The sequence below is a fragment of the Rhipicephalus microplus genome, chromosome 2 (genome assembly GCF_043290135.1).
Source record: "Rhipicephalus microplus isolate Deutch F79 chromosome 2, USDA_Rmic, whole genome shotgun sequence".
In the NCBI taxonomy this organism is placed as follows: domain Eukaryota; kingdom Metazoa; phylum Arthropoda; class Arachnida; order Ixodida; family Ixodidae; genus Rhipicephalus; species Rhipicephalus microplus.
Genome location: NC_134701.1, coordinates 249,867,997 through 249,894,783, shown reverse-complemented (window position 1 = coordinate 249,894,783; position 26,787 = coordinate 249,867,997). Strand labels below are relative to the sequence as shown.

Here is a 26,787-nt window from a genome sequence, read left to right as displayed (position 1 = left end):
TATTGGATTCATTAAGCATCCCCACTCCCCTTTGTAATATGCTAAAGCCCAAAGGGTATAATATATAAATAAACAAATAAATATAAAAAGGTGTGATTTCATTTTGGATGTATTCAATATCTGATGATGTCTTCACAGACCACTATTCGTGTGCCACTATTTTCAAGTCTGCACTGCAACTATGACAACTTGGACATGGCGGGCAACTCACCACGCTATGTTCCTGCAGCCTTTCTTGGGTCGTGAAACTACGGTTGCACTCTTTGCACTCAAAGTTGTGTGTCTGCTGGTGACGCACAAAGGATGCCTGGCGGATGAAGCCACGGCTGCAGTTCTTGCACTGGAACGGCCATTCGGACTCCGGCCTGGGTTCCGCACAGAACGACTTGAATTTCGATTTCCCTCGGAGAGCAGACAAGTGTCTCAGAACAAGTGAAGAGTACCATAACCAGCTCAAATAAGCAGAACAGCTCCTCAGAAGACAACACGAAAGAAATCAAGCCGCTTGATTACAAGGAAAACATGTGCGGTTCATAGCATTAAATTAGCGACCGAGAATTGTTCTGGTTGAAATTGGGTGTAAAGAGACTTCTATTATATGCGAAGGTAGTTTGCTCGTTTCTATTTTTCTTACGGTCAGTATCAGATGTCAGCCACCATCTTTTTCATGAAAAATCAGCTGTGCCTTTGGTTTCTACATTCTTGTAGTTCTAATGTTATTTCCCCTTTAGATTGCTGCTTTGAACCCTTAAAACAGAACATGCTTGAATTGAACATACGCTGCTAAGTGATCCTATTGTGCACTCTAACATTTTTAATATCTCGTTCAATTAGATTATACAATGATTCAACTGATTTCATCAGTTCTGTTGGTGTTCGATTAGCGTGAGTAAACCGTATACTGTCATGTTCAGGCATTACACACTTGTTGCAGGTGTTTTGTTTTTAAGCACTGTGTTTGAGACTGTGTTTCATTATCTCGCAGCACATGCGCTTGTCGTTGCTGGAAGAAAAAAACTTATGTAAACATTTTTTGCAGAAGGAAGCAAGACATGCAGACATGGATGTAAGAAAGGGAAATATACAATGTAAGTGTCTACATGCCTTACTACATTTTGCAATCAATCCCTACAGACCATGGCTCAATTTTCTTCAGAGTAAATTTTCTAAAGTTAGTTTTTTTTTTTTGTTTCAAATATGTTGTTCACAAAACACTTGTGTAAGCAAACCGCTCATGAATGTGCTCATGCCTGCAATTCAAAGGCCTTCGAAGTCCTTATCTAGTTTCATGCAACTCTATCCAATTTGGCAAGCTGACCCTAACCACTTTAAGGCACACCTCAACGACGAGCGAAGACTTGAAGCCACTGAATTAAAATACCGGTGCGCCAAAGGCATTAACGTTCTGGAAGTTTAACGGACGCAAACTGATACATGTGGTATTGGTTTTAATCAGATGATTACCCATTTTACAATTAGATGCCAATGTGGAGGAAACAGAATGGTCAAACTACCAGGCTAAATCCAGTGCTCACTTGTGTTTCCACTTATGCAGCAGGCACTCAGAGCTAGAGCTGTATGTCTTCTTGCAGATCTTGCAACCGTACATTGTTCTGACAGGCTTGTTGGAGTTGACTCGTGAATGACTCATGGCCTTGTGTAGCTGTAGAACTTCCGTGTTGCTAAACCAACCCCCGCAAGACGGACACAGCAGTCCTGAAACCATGGTGGGAGAGGCCACTTCAGGTTTTGAGGAAGGCCTGTTGCTGCCATCGCCGTTGCTGGAACCTGCGCATGGATCCAGTAATATCCAAAGCTGTCAGTGAAGTATTTCATTCAGCAAAGTTTGTTTCGCCAAAAAAACTGAGCATTACAAAAGGAATCAAACAGTGAATGAGGCAACGACAACAGTGGAAAACGAAAGGAAATCATTGAATGTCACATTTGGCAGAAACTAAGGAAATTCATATTGGTCAATTTATGTAAACACAATGCTAGACCAGATGGGTATACTGAAATGCCCATTGGTAAATGTTACTGCGATGAAAACAGAGTGAAAATGGGATGATGATGATGTGCAGCATTTAATGATGCAAGGGCCATTTAATGGCAAAAGAGCGCCACATCGTAGGACAAGAGATGTGAACAATGAATATGTTGGGTGGCTGTTAAGGGGGAAATGGATCTTAGGGCTCTCTGATTTATTTTTGAACCAAATGTGACAAAAGTTGGCATGCTTACTCAGTTTGCTCTCCATATTCTAAATATATAGTTATTTGTTCTATAGCTTTATTAATTCATTATTTAATTAGCATAACAATGTCTATTGTCCCTACCACAATAGAAAAATAACCACCAGTCCGAAATCTAGAAATAGCATAGGGATCAACACTAGAAAGCACAAGGTCCACAACATGAGAAGCACTTTTTTGATTGGGTCCTTATTTTTTACTTTACAGTAAAAACTTCATAGCTCTGAATGAGGCCATTGTGTGGTCACACAAAAGACCAATTTAAAGAACTTGCACCAAGAGAAATCAAAATCTGCTTCCTAAGTTGTGTGCTCCGAACATATAGCTTCATGCTGCAAAAAAAATTATTCTGCTATCTGTAATAGTTTCCGACATATTGCAGGAGCTTTCATGCATGGTGTACAAATTTACCATTTTGAGAAAATCAAGAAAACATGGAATTCTAACATTTTTAATCGTAAAAATGTATGTACTTAGAATTACATAGTCATTAACATATTTATGAATACTAAAAAGCCCAAGGAGTGCAACACTGCAAGCTGATCGATAATTGAACCAGTACTTCTCTAATTACAGCGCAATAACGTTCATTGCATGTAACTAAAAACAAATTTTTATAATAAAATAAAAAAATGAAGCTGCCCATCAAAAATAGGCTCTCAGCATTATTTTTTGTGCACATTTAGCTACATTGTGCAAAGACAATTCCACCTCTAGTTGTCCTAGGTCCACTTTTACCGAACAAGCAAAAGAAAGTGGTCAAAATCTGTGCTTCGAAGATAATGCTGTTAAAACTTTCTTTCACTGTTCCGAGTGAAAAATATCATGGCACACATACTTTTAGTCAGTTAATATGCACCAGGAATGTAATAGAACTGATTGTTTGCACGAGCGTGTCGTTTCTTCTAGTCCTGTAGCAAGTTGTCGCCGTGTGCTCGTGTGCCGCAAGGCCGCTTATCAGTTCGGTGACTGTACTGACGACGATATGCGACGAATGTGGGCGCGTCATCTGCGTCGAATAGCACGGCGATATTTTCCGGCTTGTCCAGAATGAGTTACCCGCAAATGTCACGAACCAAACTTGCTCCCTCGCTAATCAATTTCAAGGCTACACGAGTGCCGAGGTGTTAGTTTCTTTTTTCACGTAAGACTGCCACATTTTCGAGCGGATACCACGACAACGTTGCGAACACGTCGTTAAACGCAGTCTACCTGTTGCCAGTAGCCTCCATTGCGTGAGCAGCGAGCCTGTTCATTGCGAACGGATTGACTTTCTGTTGTTCGTCGATGCGCGGCGTACTCCATGCTGACGATTCGTCACGCATTTCAAGGTCCTTTTGTCAGGCGGGGGGAACCGCGGCATCGACGCGTTTAGCGATAAGACTGCACTTCCGTTCCGTCACAACAAAGATTGATATCTCTAGTAGCTTCACTTTTGCGTTTTACTTGCCGTCCTCTAACTGATGAGGCTGCAAAACAGTTACGTTGTCGGCAACCAACGGGCTCGTACGTGAGTTAGGCCTACACCGGTGACTCGGCGACCGCCATTAACTGCAGCGAGTTCATTATCCTCGTTGTCCTGAGCCATAACGGGGCTCATTCTTAAGTTCACAGTGAACGAACGATCGCCACACCCACTTCACAAATTACTGTAGCACGGAACTTCTTTTTGCCGCAGGCAGTGAGTAGCACCATGACAGAATGGCGCATGTCCGTGCGCGTCACGATGGTGAAGCAGATGCCGGAAATGCCACTTGGCCAATCAGATGCCTAAGTTTTGTCACATGCTCCAAGCAGCCAATAGAATCGCACGAGTAAGCAAGGCGAGCCAGCAGTGGCGGGAAATTGAAGATGAAGAACGACCTTTCCAAACGAGACCAAGATGAACACGATAGCCCGTGTGTAACGGCAACAGTCTGGCGTGGAAAAAGCGCGATTTTAGCGTCAATTTGTGCTCACATTCATCTCACAGGGATGTTATAACTTGATTTTGCGCCAGAAATAATGACGCGAGACGGTAGAAACTTCTGAAATGGGTGCAAAAATAGGTACATATTCTGAAAATGTCAGCTTCAATAACTCCATTTTTTTGTGACTTTTGGCCTTCTAAGACCTGTGTCCCCTCTTAAGGGCTTCAAAATTTCTCGCAATAGGGCGGTTAAAACATAGACTGATTTGATATGTGGGGTTTAACGTCCCAAAACCACTATATGATTATGAGAGACGCCGTAGTGGAGGGCTCCGGTAATTTAGACCACCTGGTGTTCTTTAACGTGCACCCAAATCTGAGCACACGGGCCTACAACATCGGTTAAAACATAGAAGTAATAAAATCATAAAAGTGACATGAAATGTATAGTGAGAATGGGCGGCAAAAGGTTCTGATAATAAAGCACGGTGGAAATATTTGACACTAGCATAAGTGCCTCTTCAGCACCCTTGTGCCCAAATGCTGCGGGACAAGTGAAAACGGGATGGTGGATGAGAATCAAACAAGACAAGCATTGAACAGTTGTGTGATTGCCACAAGCAATGCTACAAACCAGTTTGAGTGTGATAAAACTTTTAACTTTTGCGGTCCAACGGTGTTCCCTGCGATCATTTTCGGAGTCAGCATTTTGCACACCACCCTAATATATAGGTATACACATTCACAAGATAAGACTACATGGCAAATGAGTGAAAGAGAAATTTTTTCACGGGGCTCATTTCTTTTTTCTAGAAAACCGAACCAATCCATCAGACAATTAGGTAAAAGATAGCATAAAAACCTAATTGTTGTCTTAACCGTAGTGTAGTAACATGTAAGAAAATTGAGAGAAATTAAATTGGGCAAAATGTCACCTACTTCGTTGGTCGCATATTGTGAAGAGTCGCTATCTAACACAATCAAGTTGAGGTTAAGAGACCGTAGCAAGCCTTGGGAGGGCGACGAAATGAGCCTATTGTGAAAGTGAAAGAATATGACTGAAGTGGTAGTTATCTAAAGAAACTCCAATACTTCAGGTATAATATATCAGTAAAGTTGTTTACAAACCGGCAGGAACCAACATTGCTGGCTTGGCAAGCATGATAACAAAAAGGGCACTGAAATGTGGGCACTATAAACTACCAATCACTTTAGACTGAAACAGTATTCAATAAAAACTGTGTTTGTTATATGAAAGTAAAATTTACGAGACAAAATAAGGCCAAAATTTCCAGCTGCAGATACTGCACTGGAAATGCCATCGCAGTATTAATGCAAGTATCATGTTAAGAATTGCATGCAATTTTCAAGTGCGCACTAGAAACTGTGCTATCGTGCATTATATGATGACACCATGAGAGAGCCGAAACCAATGTACCAAGATTTCATTACCTAGGATTACATCGTCTACAGCTTCTTCATCGGACGCATCCGGGATATCCTCAAGATCATCGGGTAGTGGAGCATCTCTTAGTGTGCACAGCGGATTTCGCTCTCCATAAGGCACACTGATGAACACCTTCTTCTTCAGGGGCAATTCTGTTCCTGCAGAGAGACAGCACACCAGACATTTCGATATGCTGTAGTTCATCACAGCTTACGAAAAATCTGCACTACGTCCACAGCCACTGCCGTCCCTCCCATCACTGGGAATAGCACGTAAATGCGATATTCACGGTGATTGAACTGGCTTTTTACTTGTAGTTGATTTTGGAGCAGAAGGAGTATGGTTTTAAAGCTTAAGATTTTCGGAGCAGGAAAATGCTACTATGAAGCAGCTACTGGTGTTTCAGGAGCAGACTGCACAAAATGCCACACAACTACAGACGATCAAAGCATCACCGAAGTGTCTCCTAAAAATGAAAATTTATTATGAAAATATTTCACAGACAAGAATGAATGTAAATTGCAAGAAACAAACAACTAAAAAGACTGCTGGTTTTTTAACACAACCCGAGTTATTTTCACATTTCACCAAAATAATCTACATGTAAAACTGAAGAGAGGAAAATGATCTAAATGCTTGACATGCCAGTTCTTGCAGCAAAAATGAGATCAGTACTGATAAAGCTGCCTACTAGCATACTAGGCTGAGAGTATACAGATTATTTTGGTTAAAGTCTCTCATCTTGATTTTTTATGTGCCATTTCAGACCAGTTTTGAAGCAATTACTAAAAGAAATCAGTCTAGAGCAGCATGTTATAGCATTTCTCGATTGGGGCAGTTTGGAACAATTAGAGCAGCGCTTCTGTCACTGTATTCAATAACACTTACTTTTCTTTGTGACGTCAAGCACTTCTCAAGCATTTCAGCATGGTTGACTTTCCAAGACAGACATGTTTATGTTGCACTTTTTAGATTGGCAACATGAGAACACTTTAGTAACTTTTGTCAGAGATTCTGGTATCGCTTCACAGCCACGTGGTATGATTTTGGTAGAAAAAATGAACATTTAGGTTTTAGCATGAATAGAATTTACATTAGCTGAAAAGAGGTGCTTAACCCTTTTTAACCCTTTGAGGTTCAATGAAGTACATGTACGTCATCTGCCACAGCCACCAACATGTGTTTGTCAATGCCTGTATGTTTTAAAATGCATGCCTTTTTCAATTATTTCTCTTGCTAGAAATGTGCTGCCACACTGCCGAAATATGTGAAATTTTTTCTTGCGCTAATGTTTCTAAATTTTCTTTAATGCTTTACTACAGAGATGTGCCGGCTAGTTTCAGTTTAGTTCTTTGCCCGGTTCGCGTTTGTTGTGCCCTCAAAACTAATGGCTTTCTGGTTTAGAATCATTTAAGAGGTGATTAATTTGTTAATCTCCCATTAAATATGGTTGAGAGGTGGGCTAGTTTGTGATTGATCATTTTATTGTAAGATTAAGTAGCGCACTTTTTGACATCGACAACAAGAGTTAGGACACGACATTCGCTACGCTCACAACTAAATAATTCATATATATTGTCGCGACGTGAAAAGAATAGGATACAGGACGACGGTGCAATCAGAAAAAAGAAAACAAGGTGTGTATTAACAGAACAAAAAAGGAGCAGCCGCTTCGACGCCGTTTTCCCCTGAGGAACCGTGGTTGCTGTCCATGCTCAATAATTCGTTGTCCTCTGTCTTCCTGTCCGGCCTTTAGCCGTGACATTAGCCTCCCATTTAAGAAAGCATCGTCTCGATGCTTTATAATCAAAGTGGTTTGTATTTATTGGAAACGCGTGAGTACATTCGAAGAAATAAGACTTCATGTGCACAACTTCTAGAGCATACCTTCGACGCCTTAAGGAGTGCGCGGTATCAGGAACAACCTCATAATTAATGTCACTGAGACGTCATAGAACTTTATAGGGCCCGAAGTATCGCTCTAACAGTTTTCCTAAGAGGCCACGGCGCCGAATGGGAGTCCATATCCAAACTTTCTCTCCTGGCTCGTATGAGACTGGTCGGTGACGAAGGTTGTACCATCTTGAATCGTAGTCCGGCTGGCGACTAATACATAGACATGCAAGTTGTTGGGCTTCTTCGCAAAGCTGGGTGATATAATCAGCATCCGTTTCGGCGTCTTCGCACTCATGCGGCAGCATAGCACACAACATAGTGGTGACTTCACGACCATGAAAAAGGCGGAATGGCGTTCTTGTTATTTCTTGATGAGCTGTGTTATAGGCGAGCGTGACATACGGCAAGATCTCGTCCTAGTTTTTATGCTCCACATCGATGTTACATGCAGAGTATATCCGCAAGTGTCTTGTTGAGACTCTCCGTAAGACTATTCGCTTGCGGATGATAAGCCGTTGTTCAACGGCGGAATGTGACACTAAGCCTTAAAAGTGTTTGTAATAGGTCGTCTGAAAATGCAGCTCCCCTGTCCGTTATTACCACTGACGGAGCGCCATGCCTGAGCACCACATTCTCTACAAAAAAATCGGGCTGCTTCACTGGCCGTGCCCCTCTCCAGAGCCTTTGTTTCGGTGTAACGAGTGGGGTAGTCGGTGGCTACTATAATCCATCTGCCGATGAGGTTGGAAATGGGCCCAAAATATCCATTCCGACATGAGCGAATGGAGTAACTGGCACGTCAATTCGCACTTTCCAGATCAGCTAGCGCCACCGCATTGAATTTTTCAGAAGCCGGAAGGAGGCGACAGCATAGTTTCCTAATATACACTAGAGAGAACTCTGGCGCTGGTGTCTATGGGAGCTGCAACGCACGGCACTTCATCGAGCATGGGAATGATAGGTAGTACACACATCTGTCTAATCTTCGTATTTCTGGCCTGCTTTCAGCTTCATGTGTGTTCATGTGGCTTGGAGGTGTTTTCTCACGAAACAAAAATCAGCAAATGTTCAGCGGTTGCGCTTCACCACCTTACTTTTTTAGATTTATTTTTCCAAATCGGGTCACAAAGTTCAAAAGAGTGGAATTTTTTTTTCAAAACAAGACCGAAACAGCAATAAACGAAGGTGCAAGTACGAAGACTAGGCAAATGTGTGTGCTACCCATCATTCCAATGGTTGCTGAACGATCGCAGCGACAGAGTTTCCACTAGTTAATTTTAGGAAACTCTATGGGCGATAGCAGGTTGGTGCAGGCGCGTCGTAGTCGTGCTGCGCCATGGCGAAAGACGGGCTACGAGCGAAGAGCAATCGCATGTGCAGTGTTCCTATCTCCTAAATCACCCCTGTTTCTACTGCGCCCATGTCACTCGACTATTTTGAGCAATCGTTTTGCAACTAAGTCGTCAAAGGGAATCATAGATCTCGCCATAAACACATGTATGGCGCATTGTTTACAACAGCGCTACCGCTGTTCGCTCTAAATTATCATATACCGTACAGAGTTTGCAAAACATAAGAAATACTGACTTTTATGGCGCCGGTGGCGTTGGAGACTTCAACTTTTATGGCATGCGGCGGACCTGAAATTCGCCTGATCTTCAAGATGCGCACGCTTTCGGGTAGCCTCCATCACCTTTAGTCCCGCCATATTAAAATGCTCTCCGCGCGCCCTACAGGTGCTGCAAAGTGCGAATAGGATAGAGGAGGCCTGCTGGTTTGACGGGTGGGACTTTTCTGCGCTGGCATTCAAGGCACGTCCGAACAAAAGTGTTGATTGGTCGCCGTCAGCCTTGGCCAGTAGTATTTCTGCCTCCCTCTGCACAACGTACGCGTGTAACCCAAATGGCCAGATGTTGGTTGATCGTGGCATGCCTGTAATACTTCGCTTCTTACAGATGTTGGGACGATGAGTAAGTAGTTGTTTCCATGTGGCGTGAAGTTCATCTTACACAGGACGTCGTTGCGCAAGCAAAATGATGAAAGCGCTCTCGCAAACAGTCTAGGTACCACTGAAGTGCGACCCAATTGAAGTGCATCAGCCAGCAGAGAGAGTGATGGTCGCTGACAACATTAAAAGGACGGCCATACAGATATGGGCGAAATTTTATAACTGCCCACACCACTGCAAGGCACTCTGGAATAATTTTCTACCGCACGTGAAAGAGTTCTGCTCGCATAAGCAAATACTCGTTCGATGCCATCCTGCCACTGCACGAGTACAGCTTCTAAGCCGACCTTGGTGGCATCGGTGTGCACTGTTGTCGGGGCGTCATCATCAAAGTGTGCGAAAACTGGTGGCTTCTGAAGGTGTTTCCGCAGCTCATCAAATGATTTTTGCTGTTCGTCACTCCATACGAATGTGACGTCTTCTCTGGTAAGGCGAGTCAACGGCGAGGCAATACGCGAGAAGTTCTCAATGGAGCGTCGGTAGTAAGCACACAGTCCAAAAAATTGTCTGACCGCCTTTTTGTCAGTTGGCGCTGGAAAATTCATAACAACAGCTATTTTTTTTAAGGTCAGGTCGCACACCTTCACTGCTGACAAGATGCCCCAGGAACAGAAGCTCTTCGAGGCCGAAGTGGCATTTTTCCAGCTTAAGTGTTAGTCCGGCGGAACGGATAGCTTGAAATACTGAGTACAGTCAACTGATGTGTTCGTCGAATGTGGTAGAAAATATGATGTCATCTAAATACACTGAGCACGTCTGCCGATTGAGGCCTAATAGTACGGTGTCCATTAGCCGCTGAAACGTTGCCAGTGCTGAGCACAAGCCGAATGGAAGTACCTTAAATTCAAAAAGGCCATCAGGTGTCACGAAAGCTGTTTTCTCCCGGTCTCTTTCATCGACTTCTATCTGCCAATACCCACTTCTTAGATCCATCGACGCCGCACATGCCATAGTCGATCAAGTGAATTATCCATACGTGGAAGTGGGTAGACATCTTTCTTTTGTCACCTGATTCCCAGCTAGCGGTAAATCACGCAGAAATGTAGGGCGCCGTCCTTTTTCTTCACTAATACAACCGGCGAAGCCCAAAGGCTTTTCAATGAATAACGTCATCTTCAAGCATCTGTAGCACCTGGTTTTCTATGGCTTCACGTTCCCGTGAAGCTACCTAGTACGGGTTTTGCCTGATGGGTCTTGTCATGTCGTCCGTTATAATTTGATGTTTCGACAGTGGTGCTTGACGGACCCTGGAAGTCGAAGAGAAACTATCTTCAAACTGGTTAATAAGCTGCAGGATACTTTGCTTCTGCGCCGGTAGAAAACTTGGGCAAATAAATACAGATAGAGGTACGGGGGGCAGATCAGTTGAATTATCTTTCTCAAGAGTTGGGCAGTCTGTCATCTCGGCGAGCTCTTCCATGTACGCGACCGCCATGCCCCTCGTTAGATGTCGGCGTTCAGAGCTGAAGTTCGTGACAAGGATGCGTGCGTGTCCTCCTCTTGCAAAAGATAAACCATGGCTGAATAGCAGTGTTGGAATTTGCTCGGCGGTGTTTTCAGAATTGTTTGACGTGTCACATGTCACAGCCATGAGCGCACTCGACCGCAGTGGGATTGTTGTCGTCAAAGACGCGCAAAGGTTTAAGTCGCTGGTCTGTACAGGGCCCATCCAAAACTTGACCTGGGGCCATACAAAACGTAATAAATCTCTCAGGAATGTTGATAACGGTGCCGTAATCACGCAGGAAGTACATGCCCACGATAAGGTCTATGCAGCACTCTGGTAAAATTACGAAAGTAGCGACAAAATCTGAACTGCCGATATTAATTGAAGAGGTACACTTGCTCGTCGGCGTCACCAATTGACCCCCTGAGGTTCTTATGTTTGGGCCCGTCCATATTGTTCTGACTTTCTTTAGGTAGTCGGCGAGCTTACGGCTGATTATTACAGAGACGATCGCATCAACACCAGTATCTACCAGCGCTGTTACTGGGCGTCCGTCTATAAAAATGCCTAGACTGGGGCTTACGATTTTCGTTGATGTCAGTGACGTCGTATTGTCCTTGGTATCGTTCATTGTACGATCCGTCGTATCGCGTCATAGTGAAGATGTTGGGGGTGTGGTAGCATCTCGAGGGGCGGCAACCTTTCCCCCAAAGGTCGCTGCTGTTAGTTTCACTGATGAGGGCTAGGAAATTTGCCCCAGACCACCTCGGCGTAACTGCGCTGCTGCGGCGAGTTAGGTGCAGATAAGGAGAGCGGGGTCGACGATATGACACATCGTGTGGCTGTGCTTGAAAGCTTGCACTGCTGTCAGGGCGGTAATCGAAATAAGCACGTGGGGAGGTTTGTAAAAAGATCTGATGTCTATGGTCACGGTATGGGCAAATGTGGAAAACATGGCCTGCTTCTCGGCAATGGAAGCAAAGTGGTCCACGGTCGACGGTGCGCCACAAGTCCGTCTTACGGATTAATGGTTGACTGGTGGGCATCCTTTGCGGCCAAGATGCAGATGTCCACGAAGTGTACATTGGCGACGTTTGCACAGGCACGTTATACTGTTGGTACGGCAGCGAGGTTTAGAAGCTGGGCCCACGGCTCATTGTAAGGCCCTTGGATGACATCGCGATAAGCCAGTGGCGATCAGTTGTATGTCCCTAGAGTGGGTCGAAGTACGGCCGATGCGTAGCTAACAGACCACTGGTCTGAGGGCGATTCGGGCAACGAAGATGCCTGGCGGAGTTTTTGTCGCACAACTTCTGCAACGAAAGCCACGGTATGTTCTTGCGGAGCCACAAGGAGGTTTCGGATCTCCTCACGAACGAACTCACGAATGAGCTCGCGCAGAGAACACTCACTGCTGGCAGTCAAAGCAGAGAGGATGACAGATGTGTTGTTTGGTTGGTCATGGTATCGGCGCTGTTGCTGCAGTGCTCGCTCGATTGTCGTAGCCTCTTCGATAAATTCTGCCACACTTGTTGGTGGGTTGTGCAGAAGACCGGCAAAGAGCTCTTCTTTGACGCCCCTCAACAAATGTCGGAGTTTTTTACCTTCAGGCATCTCGGCGTTCGCCCGCCGAAATAAGCGGGTCATGTCCCCCGCAAACATGGCGATGCCCTTGTTCGGTTTCTGTATGAGTGCTTCCATGAGCTGCAGAGCAGAATCACGGCACTCAGTGTTTGCGAATGTACCGAGCATTTACTGCCAAAATTCATCCCACGAAGACAGCGTTGACTCATGGTTCTCGTACCATGTACGAGCGCTGTCCGCCACAGCAAAGTAGACGCGTGATAGCTTTTGTTCAGTGGGCCAGCGGTTGGCCGTGGCGACTCGCTCATACTGGGTTAACCAGTCCTCAACGTATTCATAAACGTCACCATGGAAGGTCTCGAGAATTTGAGGCTGATCAACAGTAAGCTGTGAAGGCCCTCCAGTAGCCATTTCTCTAGGCACGGTGTGTTGCTGGAGAAGTTCGAGGGGGATCACCTCGGGACTAAGGCCTCGCTGTTGGCGACTGTAGCGGTGGACAGGAGTATCCACAGCAGGAACGGGTTTCGGTGACGGACTTGAAGTGCCAAGGCGCAGAAGTGTCCCGAGCATCAGTTGGAGAAGTCCAGCACCTCCACCAATGTCGCGACGTGAAAATAACAAGATACAGGACGACGGTGGGACCAGAAAAAACAAGGTCTGTATTAACAGAACAAAAAAAGAGCAGCCGCTTTGACATCCGTCTTCCTCCGAGGAATTGAGGTTGCTGTCCACGCTCACCATTTCGTCATCCTGTCTTCCTGCCCGGCCTTTAGCCATGACAATATGCAACCAAGCTGACCCCGAGCAACACAGAAATGAAATAACGGGCACTAAAAACTTACAGAAAATCAAATTTAGAGCACTTAACAATAAAAGAATTGTGGAACGTGTAGAAATGAGCGATAATTCATGCTTTCTTATCCCATGAAACAGGAAATAACCCTGAACTGTGCATATTTTACATTTTTTAATGTTTAGGTTTTTATTTCTTTGAAGTGTATAGGCTGCACATGCTTCGTTTTTGTCGCTTGATGCACATACTGCGTTCATACTGGGAGGTCATGCGAGGAGTTATGAGTCAAGGCTCAGCCGTTCGTGAGTGGCTTCTCAAAAGCGCGCATGGCGAGACGATGCTGACTAAACATAAGAAGGCTGTTCTCCTCTCGCGTTTCTAACTAACGCGACTTTGTTCACTTATTTTTGTATCTGTGAACTACACAGATGTTTATTTTAATGCAGAATGTTTTAACAGTTATACCTTTTTTTTTACAACTATATTGCCATTATGAATAAGCCATCTGATGCAATAACAAATATGACTTCTTTTCTCACCTTACGATGACTGAAAAAAAATCTTAGGCAATTTTTTTTGTAAAATGATTTCATCTAAAAATCTTATTCAGCAATAAAAGAAATACACATTTTTGGGACACTTGTAACGAAAAAAAAATCAACTCTCAATGCATTTAAGTTTGAGAGGAAACCAGCTTGCAAGACTGTATTTTACAGGTGACAGGTGGGTGCGAGTTCGTACTGTGGGTGCAGTTTAGTTTCCATTTCCCAGCACGATACATTAAAGGCTCGTTTCACGAAAATTCTGGCATTAACGATGGCTTCTTTGGTTGTGAGCGAGAAAGCCGCTCAGTTTAAGTCTCCATCGAGAAACAAAGGCAGACCAGCGATTGAGAAGGCAATAAAGGGTGAGCGAGTGTGAGCGTTTGTTTGCAAATAGCTATTCTGTTCAACCCCTAAAGGCAAAGCTTATGGGCCCCCCAGTTTTTTATTAGGTTGTAACAGACTATCGTCACTGCTTCTCTTACCAAACTGAATGCTGCAAAAAAAGTAGGTACTACATGGTTTTTATTTTAAGTAAATGCTTTAGGCGCTTTTGTATCACACTGTATCTAATGCAACAGGATTTACTGGACATACCGAACTGGGCTTTTGAAGCAGATTGAAGGGAGATATGACGCACTCCGTGGTCTTGGGGACCACGAGGAGCTTCTTGGGTGAAGCGACCAAATATGAGAGAGACGAAGCCTCCGACATTAAGACCTTTGGGGAACACCAACTCCGCACAAAAAGGGTCCAAGTCAACGTTGATGTACACCCGTGTGGACATGACTGGTGTCAGATGTCAGTCAGTCAGATTCTACTGGAATGAAAAATGGAGCAGTAAGGTCGTGTTTGAGAAAAATGAAACAAATGTTGCTGGTCAACTATACAATGTTCAATGTTAACGAGGCTGTACAAATATTAAAAATATGTCAGCTATAAGAACCAACTGAAAGATGTGAACTATCTGACATTTTACCGCTAGGAAAGACAATATATACAAGAAAGACATGAACATGACGAATGCCACCCATGCCATCAGGTTTAAGTCTCTTTACCATGTGTTGTCTTTCCTAGTGTCGAAATGTTGCGCAGTAAGCATCACACTCGGTCAAGAAGTTCTCGAGTGAAAGAAGAGAATCCGCTTGACAAGTTCTAGAGGAAACAAGTAAAAGCAGTAACAAACATTGACATCAACCTGAAATTAGCAAATCATGAGGCTCACAGGTGCACCACTATAGCCCTTGACCTACAAACCTACGACTCGCCATCAGATGTGCTTGAGAACTGAGATAAAAATGTTAAAAAAAAGTCGTTTAACAAATATCCCAGCACGTTTTGCTATAGACAGTATATATATATATATATATATATATATACATATATATATACATATATATATATATAAAATTTGTTTTATAGTCGCTGGGTGTATCTTTTTCACTCTCTCTCACTTGCTTTATAGACACTCTTAAAATGGTCTGACAATTGCGGTTGCCTTTGCTAGTGCCCACAACCACCAGGGATACACTCGAGGCTTTTTCTCTTGAAGAAGTCAGTAAAATATCTACATTACAGAACACCAATATTTTAATTGGAAGCTGTAAAGTAGTATGTATTACGAAGATGTGCTGAAACGACTAACTGCCACTGTGCGACAGTCTCGCACCACGACGGTCACACAAACGTGACATTATTAGAGTGACAAAAATTTAGGAGAAGTTTGGTTGGGTGTCCTTGCAATGCAGTCACTTATGTACCATTGTCCAGAGACTTGACCATGTTTTACAAACTTTTGATCTACGTCAAGGCTACTCGATATTATTTTCGTTTTAAACCAACAGTGCACAACTGCTGCTTATATTGTAAGTCACGAAACTACTTCCCGGGCATGTCGCTTCTAAAAATGACGAAGTGAGAAACAAGTACAGAGGTTAGCCAGTCAATTTTATAGATGCAAAGTTTCGGCGTCAACTCTCATTTGAAAACAGCACTCAAACGCCCCATTACCATAGTAATGAAACAGGAAAAAGTGCAATTTATAAAGCGAAAAACATAATTCATATTGAAGTTACGACGATATAATTTTATAACGTTGCAAAGCATACTAATAGACAAAACCACGGTCACAACCAAGATCTGTAACGATCGGAGAACGGCCTTCGCAACGAGAACGTGAACGCGTTCAACTGCTCACAACCAAATGCAACACTGGTATGATTATGAATAAGGCATTGAATAATGAAGTGTCCAGAATTACATCAAAGGTCTAGCAGCCACCATGTTGTTCTTGCTCTTGTCATTCAATGCATCCACAGAACATGGAGCATCGCCCACCATTCCAAACTTCGTTCTAAAGCAAATGAGTAAATAAAACAAAGGCGCACAGTGGTGCCAGATCGTGAAGCATTTTGGCTTGACTTGCGCGCCAAGGCAACCATACATATTGTAAAACAAGTGCAGAATGCCGTCATTTCGCATGTCTAGCTAATATAGAGCTGAAAATTTCAAAAATAATGACTAAGTCACACACTAAATAGCGCTTGTTCATAAACATATTAAAACGCGGTAATTTCAAATTTATCTGGCGTCACCACGTCGACCCACGAACCCAACGTACCTTTAGTCCCGTTTCGGGGTGGGTGCGTGTGTGCAAAGCTTTATTGATGTCCGGCAAGGCGCACCTTAGTGGTCAACGGGTGGCTGCCAAGTCGAGATGGCCAAGCCAAGCCTTTGAGGTCGTGCTGGACGGCCCACTGTTGGTGGGCCCGGAGCGATTGGCGGAGGACCGCCTCCCACTTGACCGAATAGTATCAGCTTAGTGTAGGTGTGGTGGGGTTCTCTGTAATAAGTAGACGTTGCGTCTGGAACAGCAATGCTCTGAATAAAAAAAAAGGAGGGGGCGAGGCTGTTTTCGTTTTCTTTTCGCTTTAAGCGGACACATACAAAAAGGACACACGACAAGGGCGTTATATAACGGAGACAAAACTGCAGAAGCAACAAACCAGCCTAAACTGAGTTCCAACACGTGAACGTCTCACCGGCGAAAACTTCAAATGTTTGCGGGGCACGTCTGCGTAGGCACGATGCAACTCTGGCATGCCGGCACTGCAGGAGTTCGGCGAGGAGCAGTGCAACGCTGAAGCAGATGCGCCGACGGAGCAGGTCGGTGCTGATAACCGTGGTTGACGAAGCCACGCAGACTTTTCGGACGCGTAGACCAGGGACCGTTGACACTTGAGGCCAAGTGAAGCAATCTACTCGGACCCTTGAGCCCTACCAGGCCCGCGGGACGAGACTACGACTGTGACCCTGGCGGACCGTCGTCTTTGCTGCCGCCCCAACCGACGCCACCTGGCTTATTGTTGTTGTTTTCCTCTGCGCATGGCTCGTACCCAAAGGAGGGGATTGGCCGATTATAGGGTGAATCTGCCCGATACTTTCTGCATTGCTTCGTTTGTTTGTTTGTTTGTTTGTTTGTTTGTTTGTTTGTTTGTTTCCCTGGACTCATGGCTCACGCCCACTCAGCGGGATTGGCCAAGAAAGCGTAGTGCATTTTTTTCTGTGATCATTATAACTATGTGTAAAAACGAATATGTATTATAGTAGGACTAAAGTAAGGAAAACCACATAAAAAGAGAGCAAACGAAAAAAAAATGAAAAAGTCAATTTGAGAAATTATGAAATTTCAGGTGTTGTGATTACCACTCAGCTGCGTTTACTTCCCCTCACCATTTAGATTGTTTTTTTTTTAATTTTTAGATGCTGAATAATAATTATCTGATTGAAGATTTCAATGGGATACGTTTGGACGCCTGAATATAATCGCAAACGGCATTGAAAGCATCCCTGTGGCAATGTCCCAAAACTGAGGCACCAAAGTTTAGTGCAGTTTCCGCCGTCAATGTAACGCCTATTTTCAGAAATGGAATAACTAGAAGTCTTTTTCTAAGTATAGCGTATCGGTGACAACACAAAAAATAATGTTCCGTTGATTCCATTTCTCCGCAGAATGCGCAGAGGGCTGATATCGTCTGACCAGCTCTGCGTAGATACAGGTTTAGGGGGGGGGGGGGGGGACACGACATTGAAATTTAGTCAATAAAACTTCGAGCTTTTTGGACTGACTCCAGTGGGGTCACCATGGAAACTTGAGGTGGTTATATTCTGTCCATGTAGTTCCTTTTTCTATCATATCAATGCAGATTGCTGATTATCGATATCTTAATGCTGCAATATATTCAACTTCTGGCAGTGCAGACAAAATTGGACCATCAAACACCGCTCGTGCTAAGGAAACGGCCAGTTCATTTAATCTTAATCCACAGTGTCCTGGAACCCACAGTAACCTCAGGAGTCTCAACTGCGGTGGTACTAATGTTCTGCATGTCCTTAGAATTTGAGAGTTTTCAGAAGCTGTCAGAGCTGCACAAACTGACAGAGAATCCATCATTATAACTGCGCTGTTTTGATTTGACGGAAGAGAAACTCGTCTTATTCTTTCTTCCCCGTCCCTTGATTGACTCGTATACGCACTATGTGGGATAGGCCACTCTCTTCGCGTCAGTCTTGCCATAGTGATTCCACTTGACAACTTCATCCGCTATGTCCATGCCGGCGCTCTCACAGCAACAAACACAGCACCAGCGCAGTTCTCCCATCACAGTATATAGGTAACCACACCATCAATACTAGGGTATTGAACGTTTATCTAATACCACAATATCCGCCCGGCGATATGATTAGGAAATTTTTTCAAAGCGATATACAGTCAAACCCACTTACAACAATACTCAAGTGCCAAGAAAATTTAATTGTTATAACTGATAATTGCGATAAATGGGTTGCACAAAAAAGCATAATAGGGAATCGCAGGTTGTTTTGAAAAAAAAAAAACTATGATATTGGATTAGATATGCCAATACACATCAGTAATAAGGATGACAAAGCTGCCGATTTTCAGACATGCTTGAAAAATTCGGATACTTTCATGGGGCTGCCACCAGCCCCATATATTCAATGTATGACAACATCTGAAGTCGCGGATGCCGAAACTTTTGAAAGTTCGAGATTATTACTGAAGTTTCATGTCAGAAAGTATTTACAGCAGCCACCACCACTAACGTGCCGCAGCGGATTTCAAAAGTTCGCTTTTCCCGCTGTGCAGGAAAAGACACCGTGGCTTTGATGGGACGCTGGGGACGCTGGAGTTGTGGATGGGGATTCAGCAGCTTGAATTTTTCGTTTTCTTTTCTTCTTTTCAGGGACTTCGGGTTCCAATACCTCTCGCCACGGACATCCAACAGCCAGAATTTATTGTTATAAATCAATAATGCGGTATGCGGCCATTGCAGAAAGCGGGTACAAAAGTTGGCGGTGCATCAGCTTCTCATTGTTATGACCGACATATTGACAAAAGTGGTATCATTGTAAGCGGGTTAAACTGTAGTATACCCCATACACACTCCTAATCTGGAAAGCACAGCAGATTCACGGTCCAACGGGAGGCCACATGATTACGTCCGTACGCAGAAAACAACAATAATTGGACAAACCCTACTACTCGCCACTGTTCCGCGAAAGTGTCGCGAAACAAACAATGTGGCAAAAGGCGCTTTCTATTCAAATGGAGATAGCGCATAGTGTGCACCGAACGCCAAGCTCGAGCAGCCAGCCAACCAGATAAAACTACGCATGTTGGGCCAAAAAGGCGCACGATGCTCAAACAAAATATAATGGCAGCTTCGCGTTAGTAGTGCCAAGTCCTCCCTCCCCCCCCCCCCCCCCCCAAAAAAAAAAAGCGAAGCTAACTTGGCTGATTGGTTGGTAGGATCCTAGAAGAGTGGTTCAACCAGTGCCTGCTCTATTTTAGATGCGGAGCATCTAATACTCGAGGCTTGTAGTGCGGCGCCGTCCGCAAGCTTCCTCCTCCTTCTTCCACCATCTGTGCATCCCTTCCTCCTCTACACACCGCGCGCGCTTCACTCCTCCACCATCTGTGCACCCTTCCTCCTCTACACACCGCGTGCGCTTCTCCTATTCACGAACATTCGCTAGCTGTATAATGTAGCGCGCATGCGCCGTCACGCTTCGAGAACATCGGCAGCTGACGCGCGCGCATGCGCCGTCGCGCTTCGAGAACATCGGCAGCTGACGCGCGCGCATGCGCCGTTGCACTTCTCCCCCTTCTCGAACATTCGACAGCTGACAGTGCATGCGCCGTCGCGCTGTATATATACTCAAGGTCGGCGCTCGCTCGCTCAGTTGCCGCTCGTCGGTTGGTTTGTACGGCGCGTCGACGTCCAAGGTCGCGGTGAAATGAATTCCAACGAATCCACAAACACAATGATCGACGTCCCTTCGACCAGCGCCGCCCTTTCGCATACGTGTGTACGTGTTCACTCATTTAACACCCCCTCCTACAACCACGTTAACCAATTTAGCCATCGACCCAAGTAAGTCGCAATTTAACACCCCATTTCACAACCGCGTTAACCAATTTAGCCATCGGCCCAAGTAAGTCGCACTTTAACACCCCGTTAACCAATTATATGCTCCGCATCCTCCTCAGTGTTCCCCCGAGGGAAGCTGCGGGCAATTTTTTTGAGGAGGCGCTGTGCTCAGCCCACCACGAGGAAGTGGACATGAATCATACTGCAGTGGGTTTTGTGAAAATCAAAAATTCCCAAAAAGCAAAGTTTGGGCAAACGCAAAGATTAGTGATGTTTGCGGTGTACTTACACAACTTTTAAGAAAGAATAGAGAGAAATGAAGTATAACAATTTCAAAAGTAAGTATTAAAATAAAAGAGAGAGAGAGAGAGAAAACATTTATTGAAAGAAGCTTGTGAGTAAAGGTGGGAGGGTCCCTTATTCCAGGAACCCTCTGGCTTGGACAGCCCGCCGAGCTCGAGCGACGAGTTGACGCTGCTCGACCAGGTCCGGCTGGGAGATCGCAGCCTCCCACGCTTCACTGAGGAGGTCCGCATCTGGTGCTGCTGCTCGTAGTCTTGGGACGCTTACTTTGCACTGCAGTAGGAGGTGCGCCAGAGTGTCTGCCACATTGCAGTGAGGGCAGATGTAGCTGTGCAACGTTGGCCTCATATGGCGCAATAGTACGCCGTGTGTGAACGTGTTGCTTTGAAGACGCCTATAGTCAGTCCCTTCGTCTCTTGTGAGTTTTGGATGTGGCGGGGGGTATAACCTGCGTTCGAGCCGATAATGTTGCAGTAATGCATGATACGTTAGTGGTATGGCTTCTCTTGTCTCTGATTCTGTTGTTGAGTGGGAGGTGCCTCGGATCTTGTACGGGAATGCCCGGTTGACGCATTCGCGGGCTGCGGTGTGTGCCGCTTCATTTCCCTCGAGACCTTCATGACCCGGAATCCACACGATGCATGTGTAGGGAGGAGGATTGTCCATGCGCTTTAGTAGCCTAATCGCTACCGTGGAGACCCTGCCTTTCCGGTAGTTCCGTGCCGCTGTTTGTGAGTCGGTAAACCACGATGGGATCCTCACTCGTCTGGGTGGCGAGTGATATAGCAGCCTCTTCAGCTGTTTCCGCACGTTTGGCGAGGATAGTCGCCGATGCCAGTACCACGCCCTTGTAATCTGCGACGGTAATCGCGAAGGCATTACGTCTCGGATATTTGGCTGCGTCCACGCATCGCGCCTGCGGGTCATTGCCATGTTTTTTCCGGATCATGTTAACCCTGGCGAGCCGCCTTTCTCGGTGATGTTGAGGATGCATGTTCTGAGGGATCTGCTGAATTTCAAGGCTTTCTCGCAGCTGTGACGGTATTTTGCCTTTGCGTTCTTCGTTGGGTTCTAGAGTGGTCTGGTATCCTGTGCGTCGAAGGACGGCTTGCCCTGTGAGTGACAGCTTGAGTCTCTCGACCTGGTTGATGAGGTGTGCTTCGGTGAGTTCTTCCCACGTATTATGAACTCCCATGCGAAGCAGTCGGTCAGTGGAGGCGGCTGGCGGCAGTCCTAGGGCAAGCTTTGTAGCCTTTCGTATCAGCAGATTAAGTTTTTGTTTCTCCGCTGTCTTCAGGTTGAGGTAGGGAGTTCCGTACGTTATGCGGCTGTAAAGGAGAGCTTGTATCATTTTTAGTGTGTCGTGCTCTTTGAAGCCACTGCGGCGATTAGCCACCCTTTGGATTAGGTGGGTGAGCTGTGTCACAGTGTTCTGCAGCCGGGGTAGGGCAGCGGCGCCAGACCCATCTTTATGTATGTGTAGTCCAAGGACTCGAAGCGTGTCAACTTGTGGTATTTGGACTCCCTGTAGAAAGACTTGTGGTTCAGGAGTGTCGTAGCTTGGTGGCCTACCCCGGGTGCGTGCCGCAAGTACTAACAGTTCCGACTTTTCCGGAGCACATTGGAGGCCGCAGGTCTTGAGATAGCCTTCAGTGAAGTTAACCGCCTCTTGAAGTCGGTCCTCCTGTTCACCCGTGCTTGAACCTCTTGTCCACATAGTGATATCATCGGCGTATAACGCGCGATGTAACCCAGGGACCGCGTCCAAGAGACGTGGGAGCTTAAGGAGGGCTTAAGGAGAAGTTGAAAAGCACTGGTGATATCACTGAGCCCTGCGGCGTGCCTTTGTTAGGGAGTTGAAAAAGCTCGCTCCTGATACTGGCAATCCCTACAGTGGCAGTGTGGTTGGTGAGGAAAGCCAGCATATAGGCGTATGCCTTGGCACCGCAGCCGACATCTTCCAGGCTACGCAGAATGGCTTCGTGGCTCACATTGTCAAATGCGCCCTTTACGTCCAAAGCTAGAACAGATGGCTTACTGTGCTTGCTCAAGCGGAGAAGAATATCTTCCTTTATCTGCAAGAGGACGTCTTGTGTGCTGAGCATTTGGCGGAAGCCGAACATGGTGTTCGGATAGTGACCATTGTCTTCTAGATGTGTGGTGAGCCGCTCGTTTACCATGTGCTCAAAGAATTTCCCAGCGCAAGATGTAAGGGAAATGGGACGAAGATTCGCAATCTAGATTGGCTTGTTTGGCTTGGGTACCATGGTCACCTCTGAGTGATTCCAGGCTTGTGGTAGCTCGCCCTTCCTCCAGCAGTCGTTATAGTGCCGAAGGAGCGCCGTCAACGCCCGGGGCGGTAGCTGTCGTAGGTGCTTATTGGTCACTCCGTCTTTTCCCGGGCTCGTGTTGCGCGTAAGCGTAGCAAGGGCCGCGTGTAGCTCTGCCAGCGTGAAAGGCTGGTCTAGTGCTTCGTTCGGTGCTCCTCGGTACTCCCTGGGCGTCGAATCGTTGATGGAGGTAGCTTGCTGGTTAACCGAGCCACAAAGTTTTGCTTGAAGTTCTTGGAGTAACTGGTGCTCTGTGCCCTCATAGTAGTGTATGAGCCGCTGAATTGTATTTCTTTGATTAGTTTTGGTGTGGGTGTCGTCAATCAGGGCTCGAAGAATGCGCCAAGTCTTCTTTGTGCTCAATGTCCCTTGAAGTTTGTCGCAGAAGGACCGCCAGTTCTGGCTCGCAAGGTTTTCGGCGTACTCCTGTGCCTGTCTAGTGAGTACGGCAATGCGGCGCTTCAGCTTGCGGTTGAGCTTTTGCCGTTGCCATCGTTTAATAAGCGATCTTCGAGCTTCTCATAGGTGAAGATGATTATCGACTGCCGGATTGTCCTCGTTCAAGTGTATCGTTTTGGTATGTCCGTCAGCAACACTTACAATACTCTTTAACCAGGCTTCAATGTCTTCGATAGTCAAATCACCATCAAGCTCATTCCTGTAGGCGGTCCAGTCCGTGAGCCGAGCTTTTCCTGTCTTGAGCGAGCGGTGAGCCTGTTCGACCTCTATTTGAATTATGTGATGGTCACTCCCTAGAGTGTCTGGTAGCCTTGTCCACGTTGCGTTGTGCACGTCTCTAGTGAACGTGAGATCAGGATTAGTATCCCTCGAGACGCTGTTGCCAACTCGGGTTGGATGGAGCAAGTCATTCCACAGCGTCAGACCGTGTTGCTGCGCAGCGTCGTGAACACGCGCCCCTTCTTGGTGGTGCTGTGATAGCCCCAGGCCGCGTGTGGGGCATTGAAGTCCACAACTATGACGAGTCGGTTGCCGTTAACCATTTGACGGAGCTCGTGGACGAAGTGGTCGTATTGGTGTAACAGCTCCCGCGGAGGGCTGTAAAGGTTGGCCAGGTATAAGCTTTGTTGAGTCTTCCGAGGGGGGATTATCTCCACGATGGTGTGTTCGATGCCAATGTCTTCAATTTCATGAGCCTGTGCGGTTAGAGTCTTCTTGACTAGAATTGCGGTGCGGGGTGAGCAGGTGAGAGTGCTGTAGCCGGGGAGCTTGATTTTTTCTGTGTGGGTTTCCTGCAACGCGATCATATCTGGATTATTTGTTTTAACATATTCTTGCAAGTTTGCAGAACGAGGTCTGTAGGATCTGCAATTCCATTGCCAAATTCGAAGAGTGGGGAGTGGCTCAGACTGTCTATGTGTGGGAGCTGCCATTCTGGCAGTTGATTCCCGCCTGGTGCTGGTCGTTTGGTGCTGTAGATCGAATTTCCGCTGCAGTTTCATCCTCTAAAGTTTTTCGCTCTTTCTGCTTGGTCCATTGCTCCACCAGCTGCTCATGGGTAACGAAATTTTTGTATGCATATGTTATGAAGTTATGCTGTTGTGCCATGAAGCCATCAAGCTTGGCGTCGAGCGTGCTTACAGTACGGGTCAGTGGGTCTACCTTTTTCATAATTTTAGTAACCACTTTCTCTATGGTTGTGTCTATGAATGCGAGGAGTTTCGCAGTGAGGGCTTTCGCGAAAGCTTCAAGGCGTCGTTCGATGAGGTCGAGCATCTTCACTTCATGTGCTTGCAGCCTTTATTCTACCCGCTTCATTATTCTGGCTTCCGTCTGTTTGAGTATGCTGTCGACAAGTTCTAGTGTGCTACACTCGGCTGGTGGGCGTTGTTGTACCCTCCGTTGTAGATCTTGGACTTTATTTTCTAGAGCCCGGATGGTCGCTGTCTGAGCAGGCGAGATGGTCGAGGCACTTGTAGTATTTAGAGAACTGGGCCCGTCACTACCGGTCACCGCGGCGGCGTAACTGATTCCCCTAACGGAGCGAGACCGTGATGGCGTGCGGGATCCAGAGCGGCCTTTTTTCTTAGTGCGAGAGCGACTTCGGTCAAGTTTGGGGGGAAAAGAGGGGGCCCGTGAAATTTCAGGTGTGATAACTGACCCGGGTAAATCATTGGTGCAAGCACTCCAGTGATTCTCACGGGCGCGGGCGTTATCGAGCTGGTGGCGTCTTACTTGATAAGGAGGGGGGTTGCTGCGGAGTTTCTTCTTGCATTCCTTTCCAGCAGTCTCATGGTCTTCTCCGCAGATCTTGCACATCGGTTGGCAGTCATGTGGTTATGTGTCTTTGTCGTGGCCGCATTTGTAGCAGAAGTTGCTTTCGGCTGAGGGCAGATGTCTTGTCGGTGACCAAGGGCGCCACAGGTTCGGCAATATTGGATGGATTTCCGGTATGGCTTGCATCGGTAGTCTCCACTGAGGTACGTCACGTAAAAAGGAACGTGCTGCCCGTCGAAAGTGATAACTGCAGCTGTGGAAGATCCCAGCATGCGCGCGCCAAGGACGTGGTATCTTGGGTCTACGCGAAGTCCTTCAACAATCTCTGTGGGGCTTGTTCCTGGTTCGAGGCCGTAGATCACTCCGCGGCACACATCATCGGGGTGTGGAATGTGCGGATTCACTTGATATATTACTCCACCGAGCTGTATAGCATTTATACTTTGCACTTTGGAAGCTCCTTCAGTACTTGCTGTGCTTGCGATGATCACATTCTCTACTTTTTGCACCTGCACTCGCACATGGTCAAAGAAGTCCTGCTGCGCCAAGCCACTGAATCTTCCGATGGCATGTGTAACCTCGATGAGTGTTCGTTTTGAAAGATCTAGTCCCGGTTGCGGGCGGAATACAATTTTGAAGTCATCAGTAGGGAATGGCCGCATCCTAGTGCTGCGTTGACGTTGCGGTTGAGATTCGGCGTCTGGCTTCACAGGTTGCGTAGCTCGTTCTTCGGCTGACTTTTTTTCTTTGGCTGACCTGCCTTTACGGCCAGCTTGAAGCCACTCAATGTGGGCTTTGCCTGTCGTTTTGCCACTATTTTCATCAAACGTCCATTGTGATGCCGTTCTTGAGTTACCCTCCGTGTTGTCCACTTGCATCGTACTCGGGTTTTCTTGACGTGGGTTAGACGTCTGCGTTTCCATGAGAGCTCTTTACCTCAGACGCTGCGTCTCTGTGTTGCGCGAGCAGCGTGCTCGTGCACCTACGAGACGCTGGCGTCCAGCTCGTTTCGCAGGCCCGTCGCCACAGCGGCGTTCACGTGCAGCGCGTCCTCTGAATTCCTTGGCGCGTCCCCGCGAGCAGGCACAATATGTTTAGAGTTCAATATCTAGTAAAAAAGTACACTCACTGCGATGAGTCTGGTGTCAACCGATGCCTTGCAACGTGAGGAATCCCAGGTCACTAAACGCGAGCAGTGTCCAGGCAAGGTTGCACAGAAAATAGCAATAAGAGCAGGAGCCCGTGTGAAGTGCGACTACACACCTCAGCCCCCTGGCGGCTTTTTTCATTAAAATAATAAGTAAATATTTATAAAATAAATTGACAAAGAAAGAGTAGTTAAGGTACATGGGGTATAGCTCTGTGGTAAAATGCTTCATTGCCACGCAGAATGCTTGGGTTTGATTCCAGCTGGTACCCTGACATTTATTCGTTGCATTCGTTGGGTCGACGCTACCGATGTCGGATATTTCTTAACGCTCGCGCGTTCAAATTGGCCATGTATGTTCTCATCGTTCCTTAGTGTCAATCACCTGTGGCACATACCCGCATAACAGCGGCACATAATCACCCATAGGTATGTTCCACTG

General features: G+C 46.1%; 1 protein-coding gene across 5 annotated transcripts in view; it reads right to left on the bottom strand.

Annotated features, from left to right (window-relative positions):
* Positions 1-16,681, bottom strand: part of LOC119170155 (uncharacterized) — a 60,479-nt gene extending 43,798 nt beyond the window's left edge. The window contains exons 1-6 of one of the 5 annotated variants that reach the window (XM_037421219.2): positions 16,139-16,248; positions 14,937-15,033; positions 14,476-14,698; positions 5,614-5,766; positions 1,536-1,788; positions 212-365 (exon numbers count right to left, since the gene is read on the bottom strand). In XM_037421219.2, the coding sequence (XP_037277116.2) occupies positions 212-365; positions 1,536-1,788; positions 5,614-5,766; positions 14,476-14,665 (750 nt within the window). In that variant the 5' untranslated portion in view covers positions 14,666-14,698; positions 14,937-15,033; positions 16,139-16,248. Of the gene's footprint in view, positions 1-211; positions 366-1,535; positions 1,789-5,613; positions 5,767-14,475; positions 14,699-14,936; positions 15,034-16,138; positions 16,249-16,498 lie in introns of those variants that run through there. The other 4 variants (XM_037421220.2, XM_075879202.1, XM_037421218.2 and 1 more) reach the window with 4 other exon arrangements.
* Between the last annotated feature and the right edge of the window lie 10,106 nt (positions 16,682-26,787).